General features: G+C 38.9%; 1 protein-coding gene across 1 annotated transcript; it reads left to right on the top strand.

Annotated features, from left to right (window-relative positions):
- The first annotated feature begins 5190 nt into the window (after nucleotides 1-5190).
- LOC114462554 (dimethylaniline monooxygenase [N-oxide-forming] 5-like) lies at nucleotides 5191-18320 on the top strand. The gene is made up of 10 exons (XM_028445479.1): nucleotides 5191-5726; nucleotides 7917-8060; nucleotides 8142-8330; nucleotides 9073-9238; nucleotides 11270-11412; nucleotides 13693-13889; nucleotides 13986-14133; nucleotides 14210-14417; nucleotides 14539-14611; nucleotides 17510-18320. The coding sequence occupies exons 2-10, from the start codon at nucleotides 7926-7928 to the stop codon at nucleotides 17931-17933; spliced, it is 1683 nt and encodes a 560-aa protein (XP_028301280.1). The 5' UTR covers nucleotides 5191-5726; nucleotides 7917-7925; the 3' UTR covers nucleotides 17934-18320.
- The last annotated feature ends 1323 nt before the right edge of the window (nucleotides 18321-19643 follow it).

The following is a 19643-nucleotide window of genomic DNA, read 5'->3' as shown; positions in this document are numbered from 1 at the left end:
ACTGCATGATAGAGCAAATGTTGGAAATGAGAGTGTCGCAAAACTATTAAAAGCAATTTAAATAAAGTAGGAAACAATGTGTCTACTGTACTACTGACTGTTTATACAGAAAGGTGTTTATTTAGCCTCTTCTAAATGGTCAGCTTGAACTGAAGAATTCATGGGTTAAATACATGAGCTGTTTGGTCCAGCGCTTCTAAAATATATATCTATAGAAAAGCGGTTTTCTAATGTAACGTTCATTCTAATTTAGATGCGTATTTAATAGTAGTTACACCAGATTCAACGTGCAGATATTGAATTAAAGACACTGCTGTATTCGGGAAAATCCTGTGAACTTTTACACTTGCCATTGAAAACACCAAAATACACAAAATGACAGAAAGATACATAATATTTTCTCTAAAAGCACATAAGATGACTATAAATATACAGAAAGATACAACAAAAAAACCCACAAAAAATGATATCAAAAACACACAAGATGACTACACATTAACAGCAAAAACAAATATAGAAAAATATAGAAAATAACAAATTCACAAAATGAGTTCAGAAACATACAAGATGACTACAAAAACACACAACATTTATGGGGAAATACAGCTGTTTGGTCCAGCTCTTCTATAATATGTATTTATAGAAAATATGTTTTCTAATGTAATGTTAATCAAATATTTGTGCACATTTTACAAACTAACTATAAGTAATGTTCCAGAGTACCAGCTCACAAGTACTAACCAAGGATCATGCGTACAAATCTACTCACGTAGTGAGGTGAGAATGTGACGCTTTGTCCGTTTGAGTTAGTCTAGGTTTGATTCATAACATTTTTGCTAAGGATTTGAATGTTCTGGCTGGGCTTTTGTAGGTACTGTATTAGGTACTTGGGTTTGTTTTTGACCAAAGTTAAATATTTTACGTTAAGAAAATGTAGAGATGCTAAACAACTGGCGTGAGCTTTTAGTCCCTGATACAGATACAGAATTAGAATGAAAACAAGGTAAGACCAATGTGTTCAACAAGACCATCTGTTTGTGGGTGGTATGGACTGGTCTTTACACCATGAATTCCCAACAAACGGTACTCTTCTTTCAGCAGGCATGAAGTGAAGTTTGTCCCTTGGTCAGTGATGATTTTCCTAGAAATACCAACTCTGGAAAACAGCGGAATGAGGCAGTTGACAATATGGCGAGTTTTGATTTTTTTTTTTTAATAGGAAGGCCTCCGGATACCTTGTGACATAGTCATAGACTAGTAGTATGTACTTATGGCCTGCACTACTCCTTTCTAGTGGGCCCACAATATCCATCAGGGATGCGATAGAAGGGCGTACTAATGATGGGCATGTTAATGAGGGAACCCCTATCAACTTTCCTACCTGGAGCTGTCAGCTGACATTTTAGACAAGCCCGACAATATGTTAGTGTCCACATATTGCTGGGGCCAATAGAAGCTTGGAAACATCCTCGAAAATGTTTTTGCTTGGCCAAAGTGACCGGCCCAGGGAATCGAATGACTCAGATTGAGGATTGTGGGCCTCAAACTTTCGGGAACAACTAGCTGATCACCAATACGACTACGGCAATACAACCTGTCTTCTTTGACCACAAATTCTTCCTTTCCTCTTACTGTGACTTGGGTTGTGTCAGGCACACTTTTAGAAAATAGACACCAGCGTGGGGTGCTCTCTCTGTAACTTAGCAATGTCACAAGGAATAACAAAAAGGTCAGGATCTAAAGGCCTGGATATCTTCTCTGCTGCTTTTGTTCCTCTTACTCTGTCCTGTCTCCTCTCTTACTTTTGCTTTCCTGGTCCAGGCTGGTTGATTCATCACAAGGCAGGTCCTCATTTACAAAAGATAGTGCCTCCCACCCCATTTCTGCGCTATCCTATTTCTGATGATCTTGTGACAGCTAGCAGGTTTTTACTGAAGATGCTATCTTTAGCCTCACAAAACTGTTTGGCTATCAACTCAGCAAGGATAGCACAACCTAGCACAACCTGATAGAGTTGTTCAAATACCCTTTACTGAAAGGAGATAGTGCTGGCCCTCAACCTGGATAGCTACCTCAGCTATGGGGTACCCTACCTTGTCCCCATGAATACAGAAAACATCAACTGTCCCTCCACAGAAAATAACATCCTTAGGGAGACTATCCTGCCTGACTAGGGTGCGATTACTTCCTGAATCAAGAAGTGCTACACAAGGTCTATCATTTATCAACAGCGTTGTGCTAATTACTGAAAAAAAGTAACTAGTTACCGTTACTAGTCACTTCATCCACAAAGTAACTCAGTTACTGTTTTGATTACTTACACCAAAAAGTAATGCGTTACTGGAAAAAGTAACTTTTGAGTTACTTAGAATTAAAGAATGTATTATTTTTTTGCATCATTTGTGTCCGTACAGCTTCATATCAGTGCTGTAATAATATCATAATCCACTGTTGATCAACGGTGCCCCTGTATTAACATTGCTTGGATAAAAGTCTCTGATAAATGAAATGTTATTGTATCCAACCCTACAGTTTCTAATCATTTACATTCACTGTAGTAAACTCTGCTCAGTATTAGTCTTTACAAACACCAATCTGACTGAAACACTAAGTATTCTTTCAATACCAGTAATTGTGAAATAAATAACAAAAAGTGCTATACAACAACCATAAATGATGTGCATATAAAGCACAAAACAGCTGCTCATAAATTAAAACAGTAATTTTTCAGCCTTAGCACAATAATGTAAAGTAAGCTGTGCATATTCCCGGTGCATATTCTGCTGTTCAAAATGCTTATAAAAATAAATGTGGAAAAACAAATTCACAGCATTTTTCTCAGCTACACAATGCTAAACATATCAAGCTAATGAGCTGCTGTTAGCAGTGACTCAGCAGCAGCGACAGGCTTCTTATTTACAACATACCGTGCAATAGCTTTGCTGATCTGTCCCTAGATAACAGTCACAGTCCGTTAAAATTCATACCCTGTTGTTTTGGTGCAGAGGCTTCCATCACGTACACCATTGCAGCGTTAGCTTAGCTTCACCGATGCGTCTTTTGGAGACAAATTGGTAAAATAATATGCGTATTTCCACTCTGAGAAGCACGTCCTGCTCTCACATTGACTCGCCATGTTTGGCGCATGGGATGTAAACAGAAACACGCTGACAATGCTTCTTCTGTTTTACCGTGGTTGGCACGGCATCCCGCAAAAATATGTAGCGTCACTGTAAACAGGAAGTATACTGCAGCTAGCAAAGTAACGGACAAACGCACCGTATTGTAACGGTAACGGTGTTATTTCTTTAAAAAAAAATATTGCGTTACAGTACTAGTTACTGTCAAAAGTAACGTTGGAACACTGTTTATCAATACCCCTATTGTGAGCTCCTCTTGGTGACCTTCTAATACTTCCTCCCTAATAAACTCAGACTGAAGACTGGGGAGAAAAACACATGTAGTTTTTTGCTAACCTGTGTTTTAGGGCACTCAGCTATAAAATCACCTGTCTGCCCACACCCATGACATGACATATTCGCTTTATTTCTAGGCTCAAATCTAGCTGAATTTGAGTTAAGAGGGTAATGTTTTGTTGTCAGGTTCTGTTTGGTTTGTGTTTAGCACTTTTGTATGGCATCAGAACAGTATCATAATGAATGAACTCTTGCAGGGTTTTTCACGAATGCACATGCTTTGCTTTGCAGTTGTATTTCAGATTCAGCAAATGTGGCTTCTTACATTTTCTCCACACTCTTGTTTGAATACTGCGTATGCGCACACATATCAGTAGCTCTGCAATTGGTGTAAAAGTGTGGCGAAAATGTAAGAAGCCACATGATTGGCTGAAAGCAAACACACCTGATTGGCTGATGAATCTGTCAATCACTTATCAGCCAATGGTGACGTTCGTTGACCCACGACGTCAGGACAGTCTCAAAATTCACCACACACATTTCTCTCACAAATTCCATTCCATTCTTTTGTTCTGAGTCTTTGTTTATTCTGTGCTCTAGTTTAACTCTTGTCTGTGTTTCAGGCAGTCCTGCTTGTGCCCCCCCCCCCCCCCCCAGTGATGTCTGTGTGCTTGGTTGGTGACTGATTAGCTTGCTCATGTTTTCACCCAGGTGTGGCCCATTCCCAATCAGGCCTCCTCCACTATTTAGCTGAGTGCTTGGACACAGTGTGTTGGCTGGATCATTGTTAATGTCATTGTCTACCCTCCTTGTGTCCTGCTGCGTTTAAAGGCAGACCTGTAAGTCTTCCGGCTTCTCCTAGAACACTGTAACTAAATCTTACTCGGTAGGTCTCGACACATATCTCAAACTTCTGTAAAACAGCACACTTTACGTTTGCGTAGTCCATGGTGTCATCAATAGTCAATGCCACATATGCAGAACAGGCTTTCTCGGTTAGCAGGGGAGCCAGACTCAGAGCCCACTGGCAATTGTCAGCAAGTCTTTCAAAGGTGACTAAATAATGCTCAATGTCCTCACCTTCAATGTAGGGCAGCATTTTGGGGCTTTTCCAGCCTGAAAACCTCAGAAAACGGGGGGGAAAGGAGTACACAATTATCTTTGTAGCTTGTAACCTGCTTAAAACCTCTCCATGTGCATTCATTCCAAAGAAATAAAACAATAGTGATTGACTGATCGGTGATATAGTGTGAAACTATACCAGTTCAAAGGTCATTTTATTCAAATATTGACATAATTATGCAATTACATTCAACATGTACCTGTAATTTTTTTTTTAAAATCTCACACTGCTATAAGGCAGTCGTCAGTTCTACATGCTGCATAAAGTGCCCTTATTTTTCACTGAGCACCTGCCCCCCAAATGTCTGTGCACGCCACTAACTGTTAGACTCAATGAGCCTGTTTTTTTTTTTTTTTTTTTTCCACACAAACTACTAGTTTCATGTAAAGCTGTCCTTACATAGTGACACCTTTAGCAAATATGACAAAAAGCCACTTGTATAAGAGTTGCAAACTGCACCTTTAATGCTCATATTGGTCTGTATTCTAAATGCTGACAGGAATGTTGATAATGTGGCCCTCATCGAACTATTTCATGTTTGGGGGCCCTGGCTGTGATCACTGATCGCGTCTGGCCACTAGTTGGCGTTCTTGGTAAAGTATATAGTAACTGTACAGAATGTAATTTATGGCTGTGGGAGTGGAGAAAACCAAACAAAACTGGAGCTGAGCATAGAATAATGACCATTTGGCGTGCACTGATTGGCTGTTGTACTTTGATCCCATCGTTTACATTAAACAGAAGGACGGCTTCAAATTCACTTTTCTTTTACAACCTCGACATTGTGATCTGAAACTGACGGACTGACATTTCCACGGACACTCGGACTGCATTTTTCTGCAGGAAAAACTGAGTAAAATTGCATAACCTAGTCTGCACATCTGCTAGATTATAGTTAACAGACATGTGTGTGCGTGCAGCACGTGCTGCTTGCGTTAAAGTGTAATTTGTCTTGGTGGTGGTTCGGTTTGTTCTGCAGCTGAACAACACTTATGTGTTGCCAGGTCCGGTGCAAACACGTATATGCTGGGGCGGTGGTGCGTTAACCACAGAGGGAGGGCTTTTGTTTGCCTTTTCCTTCCTGACCAGGGGTTAGTTCAGGACCCAGAGCATTGGAGACGCCTGCAGACTGCCTTCCCTCCATAGGTTTACTGGTTTGACTACTGGTTTCCACAGAGCGCACAAAGGTAAGGAATGTCGTTTGTTTTTTATGTATCCACAGTCCGAGTCAGTAACTCAAACACTGAAATGTCACATTTTAATCAAGTTTGCATCGACTAAAGTCCATCTCTGCCAAAGTTAAAGGGGATTCAACAGAGGGCGTGTCCTTGTGCAGAGAAAAAACAAAAAATAATAGAGGGATAAAATAAGGAGAAGAAACAGTCAGACATACACTGGCTATCAGTGATTGAAATAAGGATTGAACTTTAGTCAAGGGTAGGAGATTATTTAACAGCTTTGGCAAAACAATGCAGAGATATTTTGATCTCTTTTAGTTATGGTTAGGCGTGTTCCTGGCATCAGGCTATACAATTCGTATCCCGATACATGGGTCACGATACGATATATCCCGATATCAAAGTATGAGGCAATTGCAATTTTTTAAAATATGACTTAAACAACTGATCTGTAAATGCGTACACCTTCATGAGAACATTATGTTTGAAGTATATTTTATTAGCATATTTTACACTCGTAACATTGGCTTTAACATGCCATGTGCTACAAACTTAAAATACAAAATAACATACAATCTGGCTGTGACTTTTAAACCAACTTTGACTTTAGTGCAACTTAACTGAGGTATATGACTAGAACAACAAATAAATGCAGAAAGTTGGTACTTTTTAGCTGGTCAACATGCCTAGATTTCAGAGACTTTCCTTGTTAAATAAAGGTGTGCAAAAAATATATAATTTATTTATTTTTAATAAAAATTTTTTTGATGTGGATGCATTTTGAATTGATCTGAATCACGCGACGTATTATCACGATATATCAATTTTTTCCAACACCCCTAGTTATGGCTGTGTTTACAGAATGAGCAGAGCATCTATAAGGCTTCAAATAAACATACAGAGGATAATGACGAAGGTGGTGTTTCTCTGCCTTGTTCTGTATAGAGTACTACAGTACGTAGTTCTTGACTAACATTGAGTTTTAGCCCTTTTTTCACATTTGTCTATCATGCAGTGCAAATATGGAAGATGGAAATCTTTTGTGTGTGCAGTAAAATGATTTGTTTAAAATGAACCTGGAAACTATTTTTAAATTATTTTGATAATCACTTTGGAATGACAACTGATATTCAATCATGTATTTATTTACTGTTTATTTATTGGTTTACCTAACAGGGACAGTGTACTTTAATATCAATGCATAAAATTGACCTGTTTTTTAATCTGTAGTCCCTGGACAGAATGCACAAATGTCACCCTAAAGGAATAACATCATACCTCCATTTACAGTACATATTAAAAATAACAGAATTTGTTGAGGAGTAATCTGTCAATTATCAAGAAATGCCTGTGATGTCTATTCTAAGTATTGCACACCGTCTGTCTGTTTGTCCTTCCTTCTGTCTGTGTCCTGTGGTTATTTATTGACAGTAGCGCTGTGTTTCTCCACTTCCTGTGTCTTTGTACTTGAGCTCTGGAAGTTGGGGACTATCTGATGTTTGTATTTTAAAGATATTTACTATCTCAAATATAAAGATACAATAGTGAAAGTCCTATCTGAATGAATTGTTTAGGTACACCTCTTATCAGGAGAGCAAGTGGCAGATACCAACATGTAGAGCATTCGTGTCAAACTCGTGGCCTGGGTGCTAAATCCGGCCCTTTGGTGCATCCAACAGAGCCCGCAGGAGAAAAAACATGAATCATTGTGTAAATGAACAATATTTGCAGGGGCTCATAGTTTTACCGGAGCTTATATCGCACAATTACAGTAATTTTTAATGTTAAACTCAAAATTCTTACAAAATCCTTCAATTTTCCTCAAATAATGACATATTAATAAATAGAAACTGGTCCCAAAATCTTGGAAATTTAAATTGAAGATCCTGTCGGGACCGACATATCACTTATTGCTTGGATATTGTTGGCTTCTTACATATTTTGTTTTATGTATACTTAGAAGTATAAACCAAGGCACAATAATATTAGAATGACTCATTTTCCCTCATCAAATCTGTGGCCCACTTTTGATCAAACTGCTTTGCACTAAAATGAGTTTCACAGCCCTGACGTAGAGAGGGAAAGGCATAAAGAGAAAAACCAACTCATGAAAATGTGCACCAGTGTTGCATTGAGTATTGCACATTTGCCATATTAGGAAACGTTTGCTGATGATTCTTTGGGCTTGTTTTCATACAGAGCTAAAGCATGACTCGCCGTCGTGTAGCAGTGGTTGGAGGAGGAAGTTCAGGCCTGGCGTGCATCAAGTCCTGCCTTGATGAAGGGCTTGACCCTGTTTGCTTTGAAAGCAGCAATGACATTGGTGGTCTGTGGAGATTTAAGGTCTGTGACCCAGCATGTTAGGTTGATACGCCCTCTGTTTTCCTACCCATTCGCTCACTTGGGAACTTTCTTTTATTGCAGGAGAATCCAGAGTCAGACCGAGCCAGCATCTACCATTCTGTCATCATCAACACCTCCAAAGAAGTGATGTGTTTCAGTGACTTTCCCATTCCTGCACACTTTCCTAATTACATGCACAACTCTCTGATCATGGATTACTTCCGGATGTATGCTGATCACTTTCAGCTCACCAAGCACGTTCGCTTAAATGTGAGGACATTTTCTCATTCTGTCACTCTTAATAACTGAATCATCCAGGGTTGGGGTCAGTTACATTTTTCAATTACAATTACGTTTTCAATTATCCATGTTCCATGTCAACTCAATTATGATTAGTGACCAGCATTTTTTTCCAATTACAATTATCTTTTATTCTCAACATGACAAAAATCAGCTGTAAAATACAGTGAAAACAAATACTGTATGTATCATCTAATTTCTTTCCTATCACTTGGTTACCTTATTAGGCTTTCTAATCAATTAAAATATAGATTTTAAGATTTTGTGTGGATATTTGAGCTTTTTTTGTCAGTATACCCCTAGATTTCAATTGTTCTAAAATATTAAAATGCGGGGAACGCTTGATATGAAACATAATTCAATAAGTGTTAACTACATACAGTATGTGTAGAACTGTAGAATGGTTCCTCAGTTTTGCGTTAAATTATGATTGACATATTTGATAGAATTTTTATGGCATTTATAATTACGAAGTATCTAAACTCAATTACAATTTATTTACGCCTACAACAGCAAAAATTTTTGAAATTATGATTATAATTACGCCATAATTGTAATTATCAATTACGCGATTACAACAGTTGACCCCAATCCTGGAATCATCTTCCCACACGTCTACCAATCAGTGATGGTTTTTTTTTTTTTTTTTTTTTTTTTTTTTTTTTTTTTTTTTTTTGTTGTCATTGTCTGTTTTTTCTTTCTTCATGTCCAGACCAAAGTGTTACAGGTGAAGCAGAGAACTGACTTTTCGAGGTCAGGTCAATGGGACGTTGAAACGGAGAACAAGGAAGGCAAAAGGGAGAAACATATTTTTGATGCTGTGATGATCTGCATTGGGCACCACTGTATCCCCAATCTACCTCTGCATGACTTCCCAGGTACTGTATGCACTCTGTAGATCAGGGGTCCCCAACACAGTGCCTGTGGGCACCATGTGGCCCGCATGGACCATGTGAGGTGCCCTTTGGAGCTCTAGTCACCAATGAGCTCCATTTAACATCTGATTTATTATCCAGGATTCAAACTCACAAAGATAAATACATATGAGATGTAGTTAGTGCTTGGTAAAGAAGAAATACTGCTGCACATGGTAAAGTTTCAGTATTAAATTACAATCTTTAAAAGCTTATTTTCACTGAAACATTGTGACAAATGTTACGTACTGAGATCCTAACCCTAACATAATCCAATAAACAAATAAAACGTGTCCGTTCAAAAAATTATTTTAACAATCTCAGTACGATGCACACTGAGTACATGACACCGGTAATATGATATATGACAGATATATTTTTAAAAGTGCAAGGTGAATTTTTGTAAAATGACTTAATTGTTACATATTACAAATGTTACATGTTACGATTGGTTAAAACTTGTTTGTTGGTAGCTGGTAAAAGAAGAATTTTCTATGAAATGTATTGAAAATTAAACAATTGAAAAAAATTGCGAGAAAGTAGATGTAAACTTGAATGTTGAAACTTAAGCATTTCCAACCTTTTAAAGTTACTGCTAGCCTTCCTTATTATCTTACCTTCTAATTAAAGTGAAACCGTGAACATTTAGTGTTTTTCTAACAAGTCACTGCTCACAGTTTCAGGAAGGTTGGTGACCCCCTACTGTAGATAGTGCCAAACATTTGGCCCAGGGGCAAAGACTGCTGATAGTGCTGTAGCCAGTGATAAGGAAATTATGTAAACACTGCATAACCAGCAGTGACGTGCCATCGGGGTAGGCAGTGCCTACCCAAGGGTGAATTGATATTTGGATTTTTTTTATATAATTCTAAATTATTTATTTTCCAATAGCCTACACTACCTATAAGTTTTAAAGTGTTTGCATTTTGTGCGTTTCATAGCCCAAATTACTAAACGGCGCTATTTCCTGGAACAGCTGCACAGTCTTTTAAGTCCGCTGTAAGGCAGAGGGAGGCCACGCCCCCTCGCAAAGGCACGTTGCTCTTCTGCCTCCGTTCCCATTGCGTGATTTTACATGTTTACGCATGTGCAGTCAGGTCCCCAAGATGACGACCATTTACGTGCAAAGGCAGTGTAGAGAGCTGCCTTTGCACGCAACTGCGCTATGCTAAATGTTATACCTAAGTTCACAGTACATTAGTGAATAGATATCATGTGACCGCTGCTGCTACGTTCTCTAGCTAGTGGGCGGGATAACACTACAGTCATGATGACAGCGCTAGAGACTATAAAGAAACTTTGTTTTGAGGAAAAACGACAGCTTTTGAAAGATGGAGACCAACACCTGAGCTACCAGAGCTTCAGCAAAAGTAAAGTAGAACATGTTTCATACTTTTCACAGTGAATGGAACAAAAGGAAGGATTGACTTGGTGGATGCTCCTCACTGAGGCTGTTTTACGTTGTTGTCATTTTCTCCGTGTTTCCAACACAAACAACAGATGTGCTGTCGTGTTATGAGATATATCTTGTTGGAGAGTATGGAGGCTATATTAAATAATTGTTTGTTTCTTTAATGGTGTTTATGATGTTGATTTTGTTAGATGGCTAAACACTTGTTCATGTGGATCTTGTTGGGTTTTTTCTATGAATTTTATATTTTGATCAACTCATTGAGATGACTTTGTTGGAAATTGCTTTATACAAGTAAAATTGATTTGAATTGAATTAACACTTGACAGCAGAAACACATGAAATTGTCATTGGTGGTCTCAATTTGCAACGTGTCTACCCAGCCCTAGTGGTCATGGCACGTCACTGATAACAAGGGAAACTGTTAACATTTAATTAATCAATTGAATAACTATCACCAGCAGGCAACATCCAAAGGTAGTGACTCTTAGCTAATGTTGCTAATCTTGGCTTGCTATAATGTCTGCCTCAAATACCAGTCCGTTTATTCTTTGAGTGATTCTCGTCTTTATTTTCTTGCTTAGGCATCGACGCATTCACAGGAAAGTATTTCCACAGCAGAGACTATAAGACTCCTGAAGAGTGGAGGAATAAAAAGGTTATAGTCATTGGAATTGGAAACTCTGGGGGAGACATTGCAGTGGAACTGAGCAGAGTCACCAAGCAGGTCAGACTCATTGTGCTAACTTACACTATTAGATCACTACTATTTTGGCAGGTAGGCCTCAGCATAGGCAATATGGCTTATGTCTGTTCTTACAATGATTTCTTGTGTTTTCCCTCCATAAAAACTCTGAGAAAGTTATTCTCAACACATTTGTGATGTTTTCATGGACTAAAAGTTGTGGCAAAAAATTGGCTAATGTTTATTTTGGGGCTTACTCGGAAAGATCCGAATCCAGCCTTGTCTGGTAAAGAATCACAAATCATATGCATCCGTCTACAGGACTTCACATCCCATAATGTAGTGGTTATCAAACTTTTTTGGCTCAAGTACCCCCTTTCCTTTATTTATAAATCCAAGCACCCCTTTGTCATACTACAACATTTTGCTCAGAATAGAATCGTTCACGGTGACGTCTTCATCCGGGTCACTTGACCTATTAACTCATCCCCCCATTTTGAGAGATGCCAACAAACGAGCTAGCAACTTACGCTCGACTCTGGTGAAGAAAACGCCATGTCTTATGAATATAGACTGGGATTAGATCCCCCAGAAAGACTGAAGTATGAAAAGAAGCCATGTTTGCTTGGTTTGGAGTGTTGTCAAATAAACACAATACCAAATTCCTCATGGTTTGTGGAAAGACAACCCAACTGGGTGGTCTGGTCTGGAGTGGCTGGCTATTTACGAGTACCTGGTTGAGACTCCCGGTGTGTTAACAAAAAGAGAAAATAGGAATGTACTAAAGTCTTGAGGCATACACCTTTTTTGAGGTAAGACTAAAATCCATGGCTATTATCTCATTCACTGTCATTGACGCATATATGTCATTTCAAATCGAGTTCCGTCAGTGTCGAGTCTACTCAAAGCTTGTGCTCATTTTGATCGTTTTTTTTCTGACTGTGTTGGGAAAAAGAAACGATACCTTCTTGCATTGCGGTGAGTGGTTTCCGCATCCAAAAGCAGCACACCTTTTAGACCTGATTCTACAGGGGCTCAAAAAGGTAAAGAAATGTGAGAGCTTGTGTTACTTTCAGTAGAAGTAACTGTCGTTGTTGGAACTCCTTAAAATGGCGTGACGTGTTACTAGGTCAAATGTCCCAGATGTGTAACGTCACGTGAATCTATCTATACTATGAGAAAACAACTATAGAGCATAATGATGGAAGGAATGAGTGATAACACAGATTTTACAGAATCCCATTGTAAATAAGTAGAATGAAACAGTATTTAGTGTCTCATACATAGATTTATTTCCATTGTTTTTCTCAATCCCGTTCATGTCTCACCTAGTAAAACTGACGCTTGTATTTTCAGTTCATGTTCTAATTAAGATCAGAGGGACATGAAGAGAATGCTTGAAGCTGATTGGGCGAAGCGCCTGTCCACCATGATTTGTTTTAGCCAATCACACGATAACAAATGAGGATGTCGTCATTGGCATGCGCCGCAGAAACGCTGTAACAACAAGGGTCCGCTGGTAAACTTTTTTTGGGATAGTAATGCTTCGGTCATTATGTCGTTGAGTGACTTTTGCCATTTTCGCAACACAAGTATGCGAGTTAAGGGCACGTTAACATCCTCCTGCGTCGACATCTTTCTATTTTGATTCAAAGCTATGCTAATAGCGATAGCCCAGCTATTTCCTCTCCCTGAAAATGTGCATGTGCCAGTTCTGCCTTCGTCACACCTGGATATCCCGCCCTAAACCACAACACTGCCTCATGATTGGTTCGAACCGCATCGGTTCGGATTTGAAAGGCAAAGGCGGGAACAGTACAAGGATTCTGGTGTTTGTGAACACCAGGCAAGGTTACAAAACAAACTTTCCGACAGCAATTTCAACGTTTTTTTTTTTTTTTTTTTTTTTTTTTTTTTTTTTTCCCCAAGCGATTGATTTTTTTGTTTATTGATCCATGAGGCCTATACTATGCCTTATCTTGTAAAAAAAAAACATGTAATCACTGGCAGCTTTTATATGTATATATACAGTATATGTATAAAAAGGCTTCTGCATTAACATGAAACGCACACTTCAGAGATGTTTCCTGTATGATCTGTAACTGCTAGTCTTTCCACCACCTGTCATGATAACAAAAGTCTCCTATCAGGTTGAACAGGCAGGTGGTCAGCACCACCCAGATCAGCCTATAGCTTCTCTCCTATAGATAAAGCCATGAGTCAGCTCAACATTTAGATCCCTGCTGTATTTGTTTAATTGTTTTATAGGGATGAGTAATGATGCTTGCTCAATGGCTGTCTACATTTTTTTTCTCTTCCCAGCTTTATTTGAGCACTCGAAGAGGAGCCTGGATATTGAACCGCGTTGGGGACAATGGTTTACCTCTTGATTTGGCTTTTACCAGACTGGCTAGTTACCTGCAGAAAATCCTTCCTTTTAGTTACACTTGTAGTTGGTTTGAGGGCAGGCTCAACAAAAGGTTTGACCATGCCCTGTATAATTTGAAGCCAAAGCACAGGTAGAGCATATAAACAAACCAAATATTTATGTAACCTAATATAAGACTGCTTTGGTTTCCTGACTATAATCTGAGGATTGTTTTGGTTATCCTTAGGGTGTTCAACCAACATCCCACATTGAATGACGAGCTCCCCAACCGCATCCTATCTGGGACAGTTCAGGTGAAGCCCAACATCCGCTGCTTCAAAGGCTCCACTGTGGAGTTTGACGATGGATCGGTGGTGAAGGACGTGGACCTGGTGGTGGGTTTATATGCAGTTTAATGTCATTATAAACAAGGAAGCAGTTTTATGGTGGACATCTGTCTCTCTCCTGCAGGTGTTTGCTACAGGTTACAGGTTCTCTTATCCCTTCCTGGGATCTCATGTGGTTTCTGTGTCTGACAACAAAGCATCTCTTTTCAAATACATGTTTCCACCTGAACTGGACCGTCCCACCCTGGCTTTCATTGGCCTAGTGCAGCCATTGGGAGCCATCATGCCCATCTCTGAGTTGCAGTCCAGATGGGCAACGAGAGTCTTTAAAGGTAGACACTTGATACTGTTTTCTTTTTCTTCTCCCTCATTATTTAGCAGGACCTTTTTTTTTTTTTTTTTTTTTAAGCAAGGTATACAACTGTTTTTTTTTTTTTTTTTTTTTTTAAATAGGCTGTGCGAAGCTTCCATCCACTGCTGCCATGCTACAAGATATCCAATACAAGGAGAAGGCCATGGCTCAAAGGTCTGAATTTAAATTTTTTCACCATTAAATCATCTAAAATATTTAAAGGATCCTTAAAAAGAACTTAAAGATATTTCGGGAACACTTTTCTTGAAGTTATATACATAGGGCTGATCTTACGCTCTCATTATATGACACCTGTCATTAACATGAATAAGGTTTCACAAAGGCTGTCAAAGTGTTGTTCGTTACCCTAACTCCTAACCCGAAAAGATCTCTCCACCTAACCCAAAAAATGCCAACAAAGGTGTCATAATTTAATGAACAACACTTAAGACAGCTTTCATGACACCTTAATCATGCTAATCTATCTATAATGAAAAAAGGTCTGCGTGCATGTTTGTGGAGCGAATATCTCCCCAACGTGGTATCTGTTCAACCTTAAACTTCGTCAACAGCTTCCAAATACCCCAAGTGTGTGCATCCGTTATTTTGGAGTTTAGTCATTTCAAAACGTTTATTTTTATTTTATTTTTCCGTGAACGGCACATTCATGTTCACCCAGAAGTGAAACCTATTCAGCTTTTGACCTCAGTGTGAGGGGGCACTAGCGCAGCATGTACATCTATGTCACTGCACAGTTCCGCTCTGGTGCGTGCCAGAGCCAATCGCAGTGGCGAGCTAGAGTCACGTGTGCGGCCAGAGCAATCGCTGCAGACATGGACTGCGGGCACACGAGTGAGACTAAGATAGTTTAAGGCTCTTTCACAAGTTTTGAGCTTCTGTGGACTTTTCTTTTGAGGAAACATACTTTTTGACTTATTTGGTGATTACTTTTCAAAACGTTTATTTTCATGTTTGTTTGACCGTTCGATGTTTAGACCGGATGGATGGGACACGGAAGTTATTGGCAGGCATTGGCCGCGGCTGTGTTAAAAGCGAAAAATGCAAACTTCTCCGCAGATACGGCATTATAAACGCTGATATTGTCACCACGTGCTATTTAGAGTTTAGATTCTTAGCCCAACCCGAGTTCGAGCCAGGCTCGGGCCTCATTTTTCACTTTTAAATTTTTTTTTTTATTTCTATTACTTTAATATTAGTTTTTAATAAACACAAACACTTCTATATTGTTGTGGTATAATTTCTAAAGGGATTTCTGCTAGTAGTGGGACGAGATATTGATGGCGTTGCGTTTTGTTGTTCAGCGTTCACATTCGCTGAATATTATTTGCTGATTTTGCTCTTTCCTCACTTGCTGCTGCAGCGTAGTTAACAAATGACTGCGTGCTTCATTCAGGTCGGAGCTCCATGCCCGGTCTGGTCTACAATGCTGTAACGGACTGGGTTCTATGTTCTGGTTATGTTCCACTTGTGCGTACTCAGTGGTTAACTGATAAGTTAAATTTTTCATGGCAGAGAAGGCATCATGGTTACGTGCAGTTTTCTCTGCCAATGTGTGTCTTTGTTTACATGTGTTCGGAGTGTTGATTGGCTGGCAGGCTTGGGAAAGGGCAGGCGTAAGTGGGGAAAAGAGTCAACGATTCTGTTACCATGGTAGTGTGAGTGTATGACGGTGTAAAACGATTCTGTGTTATATTTTTGGCGCGTTACTACGACCTCCATTAAAGTATGTAAAACTGTGATAAGGGCTCGAGTGCAGTCATAATACCTTTTGGACAGAGCTGTGGTGTGTGTGAGCGCACTCGCTCGCTGTGCAAGGCACCGTGCTACACATCTTCCGGCAGCAATACGTTCAGTAAAATAATTTATGTCGGGTTTACTTCGGGCCTACAATTTAATTTAATGGGACGGGCTCGGGTCGGGCTTCATGACCGCGGGCCTGGGTCGGTCCTGGCTGGATTTTTATGGGCCCGATCTAACCTCAAGTGCTATATAACCAAATGCGCACCTTGGATGTACATACTGAACGCACACCGAGCCATTTAAAGAGATTTGCGACAACGGAAGAGTTTCCGGAAGTTTCAAATAGTTCCCACGGGTCATGTGCGTGGCTAATGTGCGTGCGTGTGAGAGAACCACGGAGGACATGGAGAGAGTCCCACATGGTAACCAGGACGACAGGTAGCGAGTCACACACACGCGCACACATCTCAAAACACGCCCTCACCACACATGGTATTTATAATAAATATACTAAATTAGTAAAATAAAACAAAAAACCAAACAATATTTATACAGAAAGTACACAAAACAACAGAAATGCACAAAAGTTTACAAAGACTCCAAAAGAGACAAAATGAGTCCAAAAAACATACTTTACAAATACGTCAAGCGACAACAAAAATATGAAAATGACTCAAAATACAGAAAAACAAAATATTTATACAAAAATACACAAAATGACTCCAGAATCACACTACAATGGCAACAAAAAACAATTATACAAAAAATGCACAAAAACACAACAGAAAGATACAAAACTACACAATGACTCCAAAAAACATACATTAGGGAAAAAAATATGAAAATGAGTTTAAAAAAAAAACAACAAACATTTATTATGCCCATGTCCCATAGAATTAAACCAGGGAAAATACACACGCTGATTTACATTGCATCCGCAAATATACCCATTTATAACACTACGGAGTATGTACACCTCTTTCTACATCCAACTTTCAAACACATATTCATTTGGCCATAATTGACAACTCTACTTAAGCCCCCACTATATGAATACATACTTCTGACGGGCACTGTACTAGTGACAGTTAATGACAGCGTTATGTATAAAACTTCAAGTAAAGATACCAATATTTTTAGTGTGAAAAGCAAGAACTTTAACTAAATTAAAGAGTTTTGTGTATTTTTGACTAAAAAAACTTAGACTTTATCCCTCCCTTAATAAAACTAGAACAGCCTGTTTGTAAATAGTGAACTCTGTACTATATTATTGCTTTAAAAGGCCTCAATCATCTATCATTTAAATTTCAGGTATGTCACCAGTTCAAGACACACAATCCAGGTTGATTTCGTCCCCTACATGGATGAGATCGCAGACATGATCGGTGTTCGACCCAAAATCCTGAGAATGCTGCTGACTGAACCCAGACTGGCACTGCATGTGCTGCTGGGTCCCTGCACGCCCTATCAATATCGCCTCAATGGGCCAGGAAAGTGGGCCGGGGCCCGCCAGGCCATCTTCACTCAGTGGGAGAGAGTGACCAAACCCATGCAGACCAGACCTGATAAGCAAAAGCAACCCGAACCAATGAGTCTTTACAGGTGGTTTTTCCTCATGTCAGCAGCTGGTGTGAGCCTGGCTGTCTACTTTAACAAAGGCAAACTTGCAGCGGTGCTCCCGGATCCCACTGCGGCATTGGGCAATGTAAAAGGCTACCTGATGCCACAAAGCTAAATTTCATCAACACAACAAGCTGACACTTTCCATCTTTTTGATGTCTTTCTCTCTTGCCACATAACCTTCGTCTTAAACTAAAATGATCTATTTCTAAGCAAGGATCACAATATTTACCTGTTTTTAATGTCATTAAATGTAAAAAATTTCAGGATGATTTACACTTATAATTTCCCTATTGCCTATATTTTGTTTATAATTTTTTTGTATATCAACAAAACTGATTACTTTTACATACTTTATAAATGTTTTTATCTTGTTCCGATCATTAAAAAGTTGCTTCTCTTTTATCTGACACCAGGAATCAATTGAACCACAAATGAAATATGCTGAAACTCTCTACCTTACATGATATAAACGTATATAATAAAATATGCTGTAAATGGACAACAATGGCTTGGAGTTTTTAATTGCACTGCCTTTGTCAGGAACTCAAAATCACTGACAGAACCATAATGACATTGGAGGCGATACTGTAAACCATATGTGTAGCCTGCACTGATGCACTCAAAAAATAAAAATAAATTAAATCCTTCATTAAGTCACAATTATTTGCAACATCATGGGTAGTTTTATGGCCATTTAAAAAAAATAAAGGCCGATGCAGATACCGATTTTAAAATTAAAAAAATCGGGGTTTGCCTTTGTTTCTTTTTTGTGTGGTTATTTTTTTTGAGTTACTTGTGTATATGTTTCTGTCATTTTCTGTCGATTAATGTATTTTCAGAGTCGTTTCTGTATTTTTGTCATTTTGTGTTTTCTGTCATATTTGCATTTTGCATGTTTTAGATTAATTTTGTATATGTGTTTTGGTTTTTTGTAGTTCTTTTGTTTTTAAGTTATTAGTTTGTTTTAAGAATCATTGTGTATTTCAAGAACTGTGAATTTGTTACTTTGTGTACTTTTGTAGACATTTTGTATGTTTTGCTTTTATATTGTGTTTCTGGGGTTATTTGGGGCTTCATATGCCTTTCAACCTCTCAAATTACATTTCTGTAGGGTTTGGTTTGGGATGTAAAGTAGGTTTATAGTACGTTTATACAATGTACACAACAGATATGGTCCATGGGGCTAAGTCTGTGTGTGTGCGCTCTTATTAATCCATACAAGCAGTTGATGTTTCATATTGTGCATGGTTCCTCTTACTTAAATGATCTCTTAAAATGTGTAGCAATATCCTACATTAATGCCTGCAAGTTTACATGTCACGGGTTCTTCCTGGGTGTTAATGAATACATTACATTGTTTAAATAGTTTCATTTCCGAGCTGTACACATTTCAAGGGCATACAGCAGAAGCATGTGTGCACCGGTCTTAACCTGGTGGAAAACAAAGTGTGTGAGGTGATGTCTCATTAAAAGTCAAAGCCAAATCACTAAAATAACAAAATGTGAGAAATTTACAAGAAGCAAAGTTTGAAATGATGGGAGTTCAGAGGGGTATTCCATAAAGGAGGGTTAAACTCTGAGTCTATCCATAAACTGGGTCAACATACCCAGCGATGGAAAACTCTGGTTCTCTGATTCCATTACAGCTGGTATGAAGTGGGTCAATCAACCCTGAGTATGTAAACCTTGGGTTACTTACGTGCACGCGCACGATAAAAAGCCATCATCAATGGATCAGAGATTTACTCGAGCTGCCATGGCAACCACCCGGAAGAGAGTGATTTATTCACCCCGATGGTGAAATAAGCTGGTGTTTGAGGAA

The sequence above is a fragment of the Gouania willdenowi genome, chromosome 4 (assembly GCF_900634775.1).
Source record: "Gouania willdenowi chromosome 4, fGouWil2.1, whole genome shotgun sequence".
Taxonomy (NCBI): Eukaryota; Metazoa; Chordata; class Actinopteri; order Blenniiformes; family Gobiesocidae; genus Gouania; species Gouania willdenowi.
This window is presented reverse-complemented; position numbering and strand designations above follow the sequence as displayed.

Excerpts from the sequence above, each read along its gene's own strand:
- LOC114462554 (XM_028445479.1), top strand. The coding sequence starts at position 7,926 with ATGACTCGCCGTCGTGTAGCAGTGGTTGGAGGAGGAAGTTCAGGCCTG. Across the intron at positions 8,331-9,072 it reads CCAAGCACGTTCGCTTAAAT|ACCAAAGTGTTACAGGTGAA; the intron begins GTGAGGACATTT and ends CTTCATGTCCAG. Across the intron at positions 13,890-13,985 it reads AATTTGAAGCCAAAGCACAG|GGTGTTCAACCAACATCCCA; the intron begins GTAGAGCATATA and ends GGTTATCCTTAG.